At 35.7% G+C, this 14,776-nt stretch overlaps 1 protein-coding gene across 12 annotated transcripts in view; it reads left to right on the top strand.

The window, feature by feature from the left end:
* OXR1 (oxidation resistance 1) overlaps positions 1–14,776 on the top strand; it is a 543,504-nt gene that overhangs the window by 471,232 nt on the left and 57,496 nt on the right. For all 12 annotated transcript variants that reach the window (XM_044928605.2, XM_044928604.2, XM_044928606.2 and 9 more), the window contains one exon: positions 8,644–8,796. In XM_044928605.2, coding sequence (XP_044784540.1) covers positions 8,644–8,796 — 153 coding nt within the window. The remainder of the gene's footprint in view (positions 1–8,643; positions 8,797–14,776) is intronic.

Here is a 14,776-nt window from a genome sequence, read left to right on the forward strand (position 1 = left end):
TATATTAATTCAAATATTGTTTATTAGTTTTTAATATGTTTTCCCATAAATTGTCAAAAGTTTGTATTTCTAATATTCACTGATTGGTTTCCTGAATGTTCAGCTTTTTAACGGCTTATTTATAAGGCTAAAATGTTATTACCATAAAGGATCTTTTTTGTTTTTTTTTTTAATATTTTATTTTTATATAAAATATAATCTTTGGGAATTATCAAACAGTCCCCCCTCATGTTTTCATATATTGATGAAGAAATGTGGAAGAAGATAGAATGAAAGTGAGAGTAAGTAAATGCTAAAGAGCTAAAATTTACTATATGTCACATAAAATTCTAAGCAATTTAAAAGAATCACCATCTAAGCCTAACCTCAAACTCAAGAGATAAGCGCCTGGCCTGGCTGTCTTTGTTTTTCCCTCTAGACCTATTCTACAGCCTTCTTCATCCTTGTAGGTGGTGGCCTGCATAATGGATGGGCCACCTTGACCTTTCATTTCTATTGGTTTTGGTCTTCTGAGAACATTAACAGAAGATAAGAGGAACAGAGGAGGAGCATATTTATTCAGCTGTCTTCCTACAGGGTCACTCCAGAGTGGCTGCATTCTTCAGTAGCTAATTTCTTGTCATATGACCATTTCCACAGAGCCCTCCCTGTCTGTCTCTCTCCCTTACTTCTTTGGGCCTATGGGTGACGATGAAGCCTCTGTTGTTTGCCCTAAATTTTCGTATACACTGCATACCTTTGTAAATAGTTCCATTATCATACTCTCTTAAAATCATTCAAATTGGTGTGCCATCTGTTTCTTCCAGTACATTAACAGTACAGTACTTATTTTACAGATGAGGAAACTGAGGGAGAAAGGTTAAGTACTCTTGTGTCTGTCACTCAGCTTGCTAGTATCTGAATCAGGATTTCAAGGCAGGTTAGTCCAGAGTCCATGTTTTTTGAATTTCCACTTTATAGCTGGAAATTGGTAACTCAGAAACTACTGTTACTCAGTAAATATTTGGACCCAGCTCCTAAAGATAGGTAATATTTAATCATTGTAAATGTAGTGAGACCTATCACTTTTGTACTGTGAACATTTCTTAAAAAAATTTTTTTAATCTGTCATTCTTTTATAAATATAGAAACCTTCTTTGTTTACTTCCTTTAATTTCTGTGCATCTTAAAATTTATTTATTATGCTAATGTCATTTTAGGCTAGAGCTGCTAATGTGATATACTCAGTATAGAATTCAGAGGAAAAATTTTTAATATAAGTAATATGGAAAAGTGACATGATTTTAAATAGCTTTCAATTTCTGCTTTATGTTAATATATTCCACTGAAGAATGGGACAGTAGATAGCTGTATTCTCCTTAATATAAAACACTCTTTACTGTACTCTAAGTGAAAAATAAGAAAAGGACAGTACTTCTAATATGTTAAGGAAATATAATTTTCAAATTATATTTCATGGTAGTAAGAACATGCAATTTTGAAAAACTTCTGAGAGATTCTATGGGAGGCCTAGAAGGTCTTACAGGAGAAAATATATAAAGTATTAATAGAGTTTAGACACACTAAAAGCTTCTTTTTAAGCATAATTATATTGCTGCAGTTACTGTTAATATTTTAAAAGTAGTTACTATGCATTTATTATCGAGGAAGCTCTGGCATAGAGAGAATGAGTAATTTATATAAGTCACATATTTAATGAGTGGTAAAGCTGAGATTTAAACCCTGACAGTCTGCATTCAGATTTTGTGTTATATTCTTAATCACTTTTTGAGCGAATTGATTAAAGCTTAAGGATTAGCAGTATGCATTCTCTGAGATTGAAACATACAGTCTTAAAATATTTGTGTCACAATTTGTAGAAACTAGAAAGTTTGTAGTAAAGAGCTGTGTGGAAGTAATACAGCAAATTATTGCTTAACAAAGCAAAAGTAAAAGTAAAGGAGATGATTCAGAAGTATTGCTTAGAATGATTAAAAGGTGAACAAAAATATTGCTTCGTTTCTTCTTTACTCCCAATATAAGATTCTCTGGACTCTTTAATATGTTGCTCTTCTGTTTTTATATCTGAAAAAATTATCTGCCTGTATTCATTTCCTAGAATTGCTGTAACAAAGGATCACAAAATAGGTGGTTTAAATCAGAAATTTACCTCACAGTTCTAGAGACTCGATATCTGGAATCAAGATGTTGGCAGGGGTATGGTATCTCTTTACGAGGAAGGGTCCTTCCTTGCCTCCTCTAGCATCTGGTGTTTACCCACAATCCTTGTCCTTCTCAGTCTTGGTAGATCACTCCAGTTTCTGCCTTTGTAATCCCTTGGCTGTCTTCTCCCTGTGTGTTTGTGCCTTCACATAGTGGTCTCCTCTTCAGATAAAGAAGCCGGTTGAGTTGGATTAAGGGTCCACTTTACTCCTGTATGACTTCAGCTTAACTTCATCTGTGAAAACCTGATTTCAAAATAAGGTCACATTCTGAGGAAGAGGGTTAGGACTTCAGCATATCTACTTGGGTGATACAGTGAAGCTGTAAAAACTTTGCCTTTTATAAAATTTAAAGAGAATCACATAGTTTAGTCAGGAAGCTGTAGAACATTTTCTAACTCGAGTCAAATAACATTTTTTTAAAAGACATTCAGTGACTATTTTCTTCACGTATAGATGAGAGGATATATAAAAGAGTGATGTTAATTTCTTACAGAGTTTTGGGGATCTTGAGAATATATGTGATAGCTAATAAAATAAACCTCCCTCTATTTTAATCATACTAAGCACATAATTCATTGACATATTGAACTTATATACCTGAAAACAGATGTTAAAGTCATAGCACACATGCATGAAGTTAAAAAAATTTTAGCTAAAAATATCAATGTGGGTCGAAGAGATTAAATACAGCATATGCTTCCAAAATTGTTCTCACATAGGCCATCCTTAGACTAGTTACAAACATTCCTCTCCCCTCTGTTTACCTTCCTCTTTACTTCCTGCTTCCTCTCTCTGTCTTTGTTTATACTATTATATATTTAAACCAAGAATAAATTTAAAATCCCTGTATGTGAAGTATATTTTACCTATTATATATAATATATATGTAAAATATTATTTTAACTTCCATGCTTTTAAATCTAAATATTCATATGTAAATATGTAACATATACTTTGTTATATAATAAACATAAGCTTATGTTACATATTATATTAAAATAAAGTACAGTTCAGTTGCTCAGTCATGTCCGACTATTTGCGACCCCATGAATTGCAGCACGCCATGCCTTCCTGTCCATCACCAACTCCTGGAGTTCACCCAAACTCTTGTCCATCAAGTCAGTGATGCCATCCAGCCGTCTCATCCTCTGTCGTCCCCTTCTCCTCCTGCCCCCAGTCCCTCCCAGCATCAGAGTCTTTTCCAGTGACTCAACTCTTCACATGAGGTGGCCAAAGTACTGGAGTTTCAGCTGTAGCATCATTCCTTCCAACAAACACCCAGGACTGATCTCCTTCAGAATGGACTGGTTGGATCTCCTTGAAGTTCAAGGGACTCTCAAGAGTCTTCTCCAACACCACAGTTCAAAAGCATCAATTCTATGGCGCTCAACTTTCTTCACAGTCCAACTCTCACATCCATACATGACTACTGGAAAAACCATAGCCTTGACTAGACGGACCTTTGTCGGCCAAGTAATGTCTCTGCTTTTGAATATGCTATCTAGGTTGGTCATAACTTTCCTTCCAAGGAGTAAGCATCTTTTAATTTCATGGCTGCAATCACCATCTGCAGTGATTTTGGAGCCCCGTAAAATAAAGTCTGACACTGTTTCCACTGTTTCCCCATCTATTTCCCATGAAGTGATGGGACCGGATGCCATGATCTTCGTTTTCTGAATGCTGAGCTTTAAGCCAACTTTTTCACTCTCCTCTTTCACTTTCATCAAGAGGCTTTTGAGTTCCTCTTCACTTTCTGCCATAAGGGTGGTGTCATCTGCATATCTGAGGTTATTGATATTTCTCCCGGCAGTCTTGATTCCAGCTTGTGCTTCTTCCAGCCCAGCTGATGTACTCATGATGTACTCTGTTCTCATGTACATCATATTCTCATGATGTACTCTGCATATAAGTTAAATAAACAGGGTGACAATATACAGCCTTGATGTACTCCTTTTCCTATTTGGAACCAGTCTGTTCCATGTCCAGTTCTAACTGTTGTTTCCTGACCTGCATATAGGTTTGTCAACAGGCAGGTCACATGGTCTGGTATTCCCGTCTCTTTCAGAATTCTCCACAGTTTATTTTGATCCACACAGTCAAAGGCTTTGGCATAGTCAATAAAGCACAAATAGATGCTTTTCTGGAACTCTCTTGCTTTTTCCATGATCCAGCAGATATTGGCAATTTGATCTCTGGTTCCTCTGCCTTTTCTAAAACCAGCTTGAACATCTGCAAGTTCATGGTTCACATATTGCTGAAGCCTGGCTTGGAGAATTTTAAGTATTACTTTACTAGCATGTGAGATGAGTGCAATTGTGTGGTAGTTTGAGCATATTTTCGCATTGCCTTTCTTTGGGATTGGAATGAAAACGGACCTTTTCCAGTCCTGTGGCCACTGCTGACTTTTCCAAATTTTCTGGCGTATTGAGTGCAGCACTTGCACAGCATCATCTTTCAGGATTTGAAATAGCTCCGCTGTAATTCCATCACCTCCACTAGCTTTGTTCGTAGTGATGCTAAGGCCCACTTGACTTCACATGCCAGGATGTCTGGCTCTAAGCGAGTAAGCACACCATCATGATTATCTGGGTCGTGAAGCTCTTTTTTTGTACAGTTCTTGTGTATTCTTGCCACCTCTTCTTAATATCTTCTGCTTCTGTTAGGTCCATACCATTTCTGTCCTTTATCGAGCTCATCTTTGCATGAAATTAAATAACTATAAATGCTATAAATGCCAAATGTATAAATAACACATGAATTGTATATTATCTATATATTGTATAGTATAATTTAGCTTTGGTGCTTTTAAACTTAATTTAAAAACCAAGAGTTAAAATTTTTAATATGTGCTTTTTAAATGATGGTGCTCTAATTATAACTTAGTCTTATAGTCTTAGAACAAAATTTTATATTTGAAATATGTGAAAACATAGAACTTCATAGTAGGACTTAGTATTTATGTAGATTTTAGGAAAGCAGTTCTTTATATAGAAGAAATCTCTTTATTTGTAACATCACAAATAAATAGTTAAATTATTGAGTAAGAGGTTTCTTTAGATTCTGAATGGGAGCATTGTTTTCATAAATAGAATTTAAAAACTGATTCTTCTTTGCTTTTTAACCTGGTTGCTAAAAAGTTCAAAGCCAGATCCAAACCCCAAGTACAGCACATAAAATTGCATTTAAGTTTTTCTTCACTCTAATATTTTTATTTTTTATTTGTATTGTATTTTATTCTGCATGTTGGATTTAAAAGCCTCAAATTCTTAAGAAGTGGAATTTAAATAAATTCTGAGAGTGATAGTTAAACATAATAATTTATACAAAATAAATGATACCCATCATATTTACTGGTTAAGAAATGTACAGTGCTTTAAAAATAACATTTTCTTTTAGATTATATTATGTTGTATGAAATAAAATGTTGGTATTTCTGTGCCTTGTATGGCTTTTCCTCCTCAAATTTTATATACCTTAACCTATGTGTTACCAGAGAACATTTCTACATATTTTCAGTCACTAAAGAGCAAAACCTCAATAAAGCCAAGGCAGCATGGGAAAAGGAGAGTTTGTAGTTGCTAATTAGCTTATGATAATGATTTATAATAATAGTCTACAAATTATATAATACTTAATCATATTGTACAGAAAAAAAGATGGCCTTTTTGGGTCACTTGTCATAAAATTGCTTTGCTTTTGCACATTTGAACAATTGAAGTGATTATTGAGGCTTGATAATTTTTAATTCTATATTTTTAAGAACCTTTCCATCCCTAGTGGCTAAAGCGAAATTGCAGAAAGAAGCTTCAGAAAGCAAATAAGCCTCAAAATCACCTTATTAAGAAACAGAATTTGTAAATTCACAGAAATACAGAGATGTTGATGCTTTGTATCAGTATGTATGTAAGTTAAAATGAATTCTGATTATGATTCCTCCAAACAATTTTGATTTCTTTTAAAGAAATACTCTTTTGTGCTATAATTGAAGCATTTGTTAAACTAATCTGTGTTATTTTTAATAGGATTACATTGACAAATCGGAATTGCTAATGATACTGAGTTGTATAATAGAATTTGAGACTGTGATGTAACAACAGCAAACTGTTCTATAAGGTCTATTTTTAAGGGAAATATTTGAAAGTGTAACAAGGTACATACAGTTTTTGTGAATAATACGGTTATATAGTAGATGATGTTGTCACCTGATTTGAGAGTAAGTGAACAACATCACAAACTTTATTTGTAGTTTTGTGCCAACTTGCAGGGGACTTTCTGATGTCTTTGTATTAACTTTTTCCCCCTGTGCACACAGTCATTTAGAAAAATATTTGAAATGGAAAGTACATAGTATTCTAGTTAAGCTCACTAGTTGATTTTTTGGCACCGTGGGTTTTCATCTCAGCTTCATCTTACTCATTGGGCAAGTTACTGAATTTAGCCAAGTATAAGTTTGCTCAAAAATTAAGGTAATGGAAAAAATAAATAAAAGTAAATTAAGGCAATAGTATATGTCTTATGGTTTTTATAATACTTAAATATAAAGGTTCCAATTAATATTATTATTAATGTCCCTTATTTAATTATCATTTGTGCTAAATGAATTTATATATGATACAAAACTCTTAGATACAGTTCTGCCAGACACAATAGGATGAATGTGAAGTTAATAATTTGCATCATAAAATGAAAAAATTGATAATAATGATTTACAATGTCATGCAGCATTAAAATACAATTTCATTTTAGATTTTTAAAAAATATAGCTATAATATATTAAATGTAGTTTTTTTATACTGTTCTTAGCTGGTCTGTCTTCAAAAATATCTGTTGAGTATCTGCTCAAGTGCTTGGGATTCAACCCTCCATTTTAGGAAGGGCATATGAAATTTAGAAAGGAATTCTAAAAATTCTTTCCTCATATAGGCTTAAGAAATTAGATCTACTTATTAGAGTAGGAAAAGTTACGTTAAAATTTGGTAGCTCTTTTCAAGTATATAAGAGTCTGTGAGATTGACGAAGAAGCAGTCTTGTTAATTATTTCAAAAGGACAAGTCATAACTATTAGGTATTAATTACAGTGTGGCAGGTTTTAGTTCAAAACTCTGAAGAACCTTGGTATTGTATGAAAGCTATTTTATAAGTTATTGTGAATTTACTCATAAAACATGAAATGGTTTCGTTCAGTTCAGTTCAGTCGCTCAGTTGTGTCCGACTCTTTGTGACCCCATGAATCGTAGCACGCCAGGCCTCCCTGTCCATCACCAACTCCCGGACTTCACTCAGACTCACGTCCATCGAGTCAGTGATGCCATCCAGCCATCTCATCCTCTGTTGTCCCCTTCTCCACCTGCCCCCAGTCCCCCCCAGCATCAGTCTTTTCCTTAAAACAGAAATTAAAAGGCACCTGTCTAATCATCTTATTTTTGTACGTAATACTGATCTTTGGGAGAACTATGAGTTCTTTGAACTTGGATATAAAAAATTTTAAGTGAAATCTAACGTTTTTAAGTATTAGGAATATAAGCAGTAAACTACAGAAAAGCACCAGACATACCTGTGACTTTGTCCCCAGCAGAATTCACATATTTTCAAATCAATTTAGTATTGTTGTAGATATCACAGAATGTTGTCTATGGCCATGTGCTTCAAAATTATCATTATAAGAGTCATCTCTAGATCTTGTTATTTAATGTATTAATAAAGAATCATAGATACCTATATATCCAATTAAAAAGTGTTTCGATAATTGTGTTTCAATACAGTTGTTTTTCTTTGTAATCTATTTTAAGTATTCAAAAAAAATTCCATTCTGTAAAGGAAGTCTATAGGCTTCACTGTGGAAATGCTCCATGGCATCAAAAAAGTTAAGAACCTATGATCTAACTAATTATAATTAATACCTTGTAAAATGTTACTGATAAACTCATTATAGCTTGAAATTTTAAAATGTTCTACACTGAATGGATTCTGCTGAATTCCTAGGTTCACAGACAAGCACTCACATTTTCTCTGTCCCAACACCTGAGGAACTTATTAAATGATCAGGACCGGTCATTCAATTCAGGAGCAACTGAATGTGTATGTGTGGATTGTGTATATTTAGGGTGGCAATATAAAAGAGATGGTTTTCAACATTTTCATGATGATTTATATATATGTGTGTGTGTATATATATATGTAAAAAATATCATTATATAAATATATTCTCATTAAAGAAGTAATTGAAAATACAAGTTTAAGCTGTGCTGGAGATCTTTTCCAAATGTAAAAAAAGTGACTTTTTTCCCTTTTTTAAAATAATAAAAACATTTTGAGCTGATCTCCAGAATATGATAAGAAGGAAAAGTACTTACTGAGGAAAGCTATTCATTTGGCTTTAATAATGTGCTTTAGTTTTATTTAGTTCACTGAAATCCCTTTATCTTATTTTTTTTTTAAGACTCCTGATGTAGTCCACCCAAAAGAACCAACTCCCTCGTCTGCTTTTACTGCTATTCGACCTGCACGAGTTGTATCTTCAACTTCTGAGGAGGAAGAAGCATTTACTGAGAAATTTCTTAAAATTAATTGCAGATATATTACCAGTGGCAAGGTAAGGAATAGCACTTTAGAAAAACTTTTAATCATTTTTTACTAGTAAAATATGACAGTTTGCATTTATATTTTTAGTTATCAGCATCAGCACCTGGTGATCATTGTAAAATAATCTTGTGAAATAGGCAGTTCTTTTCCTTCACCATTGGAGAAGGAAATGACAACCCACTCCAGTATTCTTGCCTGGGAAACCCATAGACAGAGAAGCCTGGTGGGCTGGAGACCATGGGGTTGCAAAAGAATCAGACATGACTTAGTGACTAAATATTCCTTCACCACAGGGGAAAAAAGAAACTTTTTAAGAAAAGGTTAGCAAGTGCAGGGTTTCTCTATCCTGGCCAGAATTCAAATCCAGTTTGAATCTGTGTTTTATCTGTCACAATTGTTGATTTTCTAAGGCAGAGAACTTGTAATATTCAAAGGAAATTAGTAAAAGTACCACAGTGTTCAGAAGAAATCCACATATTTCTTAGAAAGTAAATACCGTATGATACTACTGACTTGAGAAGTCACACATGAAAACCATTTCTTTATAGTTGTAATTCATAAATTATGAGTATTTGAGATAGATGTTTAGTGCTATAAATTTCCCCCGTGTACTGTTTTAACTGCATCCACAGTTCTGATATGTTGTATTTTTATTCATTACTTTCTCTTTATTTCTTCTTTGGCCCATGGAATATGCAGAAGTTTCTTAGTTTAGTTTCTTTGTTACTTGGAGTTTTTTGAGATATCTTTCTGTTACTGATTTCTAATGTCTTTCCACCATGTGGTTAAAGAACATGACGACTATTTGAAAACTTAATGTTTTATGGTCCACAATGTGGTAAATCTTGATACATGTTACATGTGTACTTGAAAAGAATATGTATTCAACTGTTATTGGGAGAAGTAGTCTATAAATATCACTTATGTCAAGTTGAGTGTTATTTTTCTGTATCCCTACTGATTTTGTTCTATTAATTATTGACTGAAGGATGTTGAAATACCTCTATAACTGTGGATTTGTCTATTTTCCCCTCCTCATCTATCAGTTTTTATTTTGTTATTTTGAAATGCTGTGCTTACATAGAAAAATGTTTGGGATTCTTAAATTGTCTAGATGAATTGATATGTTTAATTATGATGGAAAACTGTTTATTCTTGGTAATACTCTTTGCTGTGAAATCTGCTTTGATTGTTACGGATATAGTCACTTCACCTTCCTTTTGGTTAGTGTTAACATGGTTTCTCTCTTGTCTTATTCTTAAAGTGGGATTCCATAGTTTACATCAGAATTCACTCTTTGTGTCCTACATTCTGCGGGTTTTGAGAACTGTATAATGATGTGTATCGAGCATTGCAGTATTATACAAAATAGTTTCATTGCCCCCTAAATCCTCTGTGCTCTGTCTGTTCATCCATCCTTTTCTTTGAACCCCTGGAAACTACTTACCTTTTTATTATCTCCATAGTTTTTCAATTTGTCAGTGTCATACAGTTATTATAGAATCCTGAAGTTTGCTTCTTTCAGACTTGCTTCTTTCAACATGCATTTAAGAGTCTTCCATGTCTTTCATGGGCTTCCCTGCTGCCTCAGCACTAAAGAATCCGCTTGCCAATTCAGGAGATACGAATCTAGTCCCTGGGTCAGGAAGATCCCCTGGAGAAAGAAATGGCAACCCACCTCAGTATTCTTGCCTGGAAAATCTCATGGACAGAGGAACCTGGCAGGCTACAGTCCATGGAGTCACAAAAAGTAGGACATGACCTAGGGACTGAACAACAACATGTCTTTTGTGGCTTGACGACTTGTTTTTGTTGCTGTGACTGTACAACAGTTTATCCATTCACCTGCTGAAGGACATCTTGGTTGCTTTCAAGTTTAGACACTTAAGGAATACAGTTGCTGTAAACATGAATATGCAGGTTTTGTGTATACATACATTTTTACTTCCTTTGATTGAATACTAAGGAGTGTGATTGGTAGATCATGTGGTAAGACTGGGTTTAGCTCTGTAAGAAACTACCAAACTGCCTTTCAAAGTGGCTGCATTATTTTGTTTTACTGCCAGCAGTCGCTGAGAGTTGCTGTTGCTCCATATGCTTACCAGAACTCCCTATTGTCAGTGTTTTAGAATTTAGTTATGCTTGTTGGTCTTTAATGGTAATGCAGTTTATACCTCCCTAATGATTTGTGATATTGAGCATTTTTTCATTTGCTTATTCTCTGTTCTATGCAGTAGGGCTTTAGCTATCTTATTTTTTTTTAAGTTTTAATTTTTAATCTAATACTTGCATATAAAGGACTTTAAAAGATCAACTAGTACAAAAGGGCATATAATGAAAAGCAGTAGATCCATGCTTACCCTTCTCAACTTTTGTTTTCCCAACCCAGAGGTAGAAACTTTTATATATGTCTGTTTAGAGGTTAACTCCATTTTTCCTAATAGACTTTTCTTAATGTTTCTTAACTTGATGACATGAGGCATTTTCTACTGACTTTCTACTATCTCCTTGGTTTTTCTATGCCCCCTCCCACATATGGTTGTGTCAACTATTTTTAACTCTTCTGTTTGTTACCTTATTCACTTTAAAAATATAACCACTTTATATTCACTAAATATATTCGCTTTAATAATATAACTTTAAATTTGTCTTACCCTTTCAACTAGAGACAGTATCTGAACTTCCTTGTTAAGGAGAATAACACCACTATTCCGTTTCCTCCCCTCTACCTGCCAACTTGTTGCCTGTACTTGTCAAAGTTGGTTAATATTCCCATTCTGTTCTGTGACCATAATTAAGTCTTCCCTGCTTTGCCTAGAGATTTACTCTAAAAATGAAAAGCCATAACTAATATTTCCATTGTAATGATTATCTAAACACTGTTGACTGAATAGCAGAGTTGAGCACTATGATTGGATTTTCCGTGACTGCAGAGCCTTGATCCACGTGTGCCAGTGTTCAGATTCCCTTTCTCACTCTCCAGGCAATGGTTAAAAAACAGTTACATCTGATGTTGCTTCATATTTGAAGCATGCTCTCCTTGTACAGTTTGAAATGTTTGTTTTTCTTTGTAGGTTCTGTTTGCCCTTGTTTTTTCTTTTGGGATGAGGAAATGTGTGCTTTCCAGATAATGTGATTAGCTTCTAACTTTATCCATCTATTGACTAGAATTGACTCTGTTCAGTTGGAAGTCTATTCACTTCTTTTTTCTAATTTGGAAGATTTGCTTCCTATTTGGACCATTTTTGTACATTTTATCTTCACTGAAGTCGTTAGTAACTTTTCCTTTTTTCCCCATAGGATGCCCTGTGGGGAGGATGCTCAGTGTCACTTCCCTATGTTTGTGCTGTCTTTTGTTTTATGTATGCAAGAGCTTTGTAGCTATTTCTGAGGATTTTCAAGTTTTTAAATTCTGTTCCTTGAATTAGCTATTTCCTTGAGATTCAACTTCTCATTATATCTTAGACTTTTTGGTTATATTGCAAGCTTTCCACGAATAATGATTTCTAGTCACCAATTTACATGAAAATATGGGTCAGTGGCAGGACAGGCCAGCAAGTGTGTGTGCCTGAGGTGAGCTGGTCACTTTACCCTAGAGGAGGTGAGCTGGGGGTGGAGGTCAGCCATCCTGCTGCCTCCCCCAACCTCAGTGCCCCAAAGTTAGTTGCTCTAAATATGTAGATGCAGGCAGATGTTGAGAATCACTGAATCCACGACTTAGAAGTAGGGGAAGATAATATATAGCTACCAGGCCAGGTCAAAGAAAGTTATCAGCATGCAAGTGGGTCCCTTGCTAAAGAGAAGGAGCCTAGCCATGGGTCGAGGCCAGGCATGACAGCTGCACCACAAGGCCCGTAGACAGGGCTGCCACAGCCATCGGGCTGGTGGAGCCACCCATTCAGTGCCTGGAGCCCAGCGCTTCCTGCTGGCTCTGTGGCCAAATGGACACACATGGTGGGAATTGGTGGGGGAGGTGGATTGTGTGGCCACAGATATGAGTTGCTCTGCAAGGCAAATACCTTCCTCCTCTAGCTGCCTTTGGGCCACTGTGGTCTGGTTATCTATTTTAAATATAGTAGCGTACACAGGTCAGTTCCAAACTCCCAATCTCTCTCTCCACCTAGCCTTACTCCTGGTAACCCTGAGTTTGTTCTCTCAATCTGAGTCTGTTACTGTTTTGTAAATAAATTCATTTGTATAATTTTTTTTAGATTACACACATAAACGATACTACATATTTGCCATACTCTCTGATTTACATGACTTCGTATGATAAGTCTCTGGGTCCATGCATGTTGTGTATTTGGCATTATTTCACTGTTTTTAATGACGGAGTAATATTCTATTGTATATATATGCCAATTCTCTTTATCCATTCCTCTGTCGGTGGACATTTAGCATGCTTCCATGTCCTGGCTATTGTCAACAGTACTGCAGTGAACATTGAGATGTGTGTATCTTTTCTAACCATGTTTTTTTTCTGGATATATGCCCAGAAGTGGGATTACTGGAGCTCTATATAATAGAGTAGCTCTATTTTTAGCTTTTTAAGTAACTTCCGTACTGTCCTCTAAAGGGGCTATACAAATTTACCTTTCCACCAGTAGTGTAGGAGAGTTCCCTTTTCTTCACACCCTCTCCAGCATTTATTGTTTGTAGATTTTTTTAATTAAATTTTTTTTAATTTTTAATTACTTACTTTTGGCTGTGTTGGGTCTTTCTTGATGCCCGTGGACTTTCTCTGGTTGCAGCAAGTAAGGGCTACTCTAGTCATGGTACACAGGCTTCTCATCGCAGTGGTTTCTCTTGTTGCAGAGCACAGGCTGTAGGGCCTGCAGGCTTAGATGCCCTGCAGCATGTGGAACCTTCCTGGATCAGGGATCAAACTTGTATTCCCTGTGTTGGCAGGCAGATTCTTCAACCATTGGACCACCAGGGAAGTCAGTGTAGATTTTTCTGATGATGGTCATTCTGTCTGGTGTGAGGAGATATCTTCTTGTATGTTTTGATTTGCATTTCTCTAATAATTAGGAGTTTGAGCACCTTTTTTCAGATATATCTTGGTCATCTCTGTGTCTTCTATAAAGAAATGTCTGTTTAAATCTTCTGCCTATTTTTTGAGTTGTTTTTTTTTTTTTAATTGCTGATCAATTTGATTATGATGTGCCTTGGTGTGGGCCATCATCCAAAAAATATACAGGTGGTCCAGTAGTTAAGAATCTGCCTGCCAATGCAGGGGACACAAGTTTGATCCCTGGTCCAGGAAGATTCCACGTTCTTGTCTTGTCTTGTGAAAGTCACTCAGTCATGTCCGACTCTTTGCAACCCCTTGGACTGTGCAGTCCATGGAATTCTCCAGGTCAGAATGCTGGAGTAGGTAGCCTTTCCCTCTTCCAGAGGATCTTCCCAGAGATCAAACCCAGATCTCACGCATTGCAGGTGGATACTTTACCAGCTAAGCCACAAAGGAAGCCCAAGAATACTGGGCTTCCCACTGGAGTGGGTAGCCTATGCCTTCTCCAGCAGATCTTCCCGACCCAGGAATCGAACGGGGGAGATTGCAGGCAGATTCTCAAGGAGCAACTAAACCTGCATGCTCCGAAATGAGAGTTTGAAAATGGGATTAAGAATGTATATATTAACTCTGTTGACTTAAAAAAATGCACAACATGCACAGCACCTCAGATAGCTCTGAGAAACTGTTCAAATAGGTAGTGGGGAAGCACAGTATATATGTGATTTTGGTAAAGGGGGAATACATGCAATCAAGCAGCAATTTTTGGTAGGAAGTTTCTGCTGGTCTTGTGAAGCTTCTCCTAGTCATAGGAAACAGTTGTCACCATGAAGGATTTTAGTGCTTTCCTCGATATGAAGAGATGCAAGAATTGGCTCATAAAATCAGCTCCTGAGTATATCTAACTATCTAAAGACCTGCCCTACCAGTTTTCCCAGAGCAGAGTGCCACATTTCTACTCTCCACCCTAAACTCC

The sequence above is a fragment of the Bubalus bubalis genome, chromosome 15, assembly GCF_019923935.1.
Source record: "Bubalus bubalis isolate 160015118507 breed Murrah chromosome 15, NDDB_SH_1, whole genome shotgun sequence".
Taxonomy (NCBI): domain Eukaryota; kingdom Metazoa; phylum Chordata; class Mammalia; order Artiodactyla; family Bovidae; genus Bubalus; species Bubalus bubalis.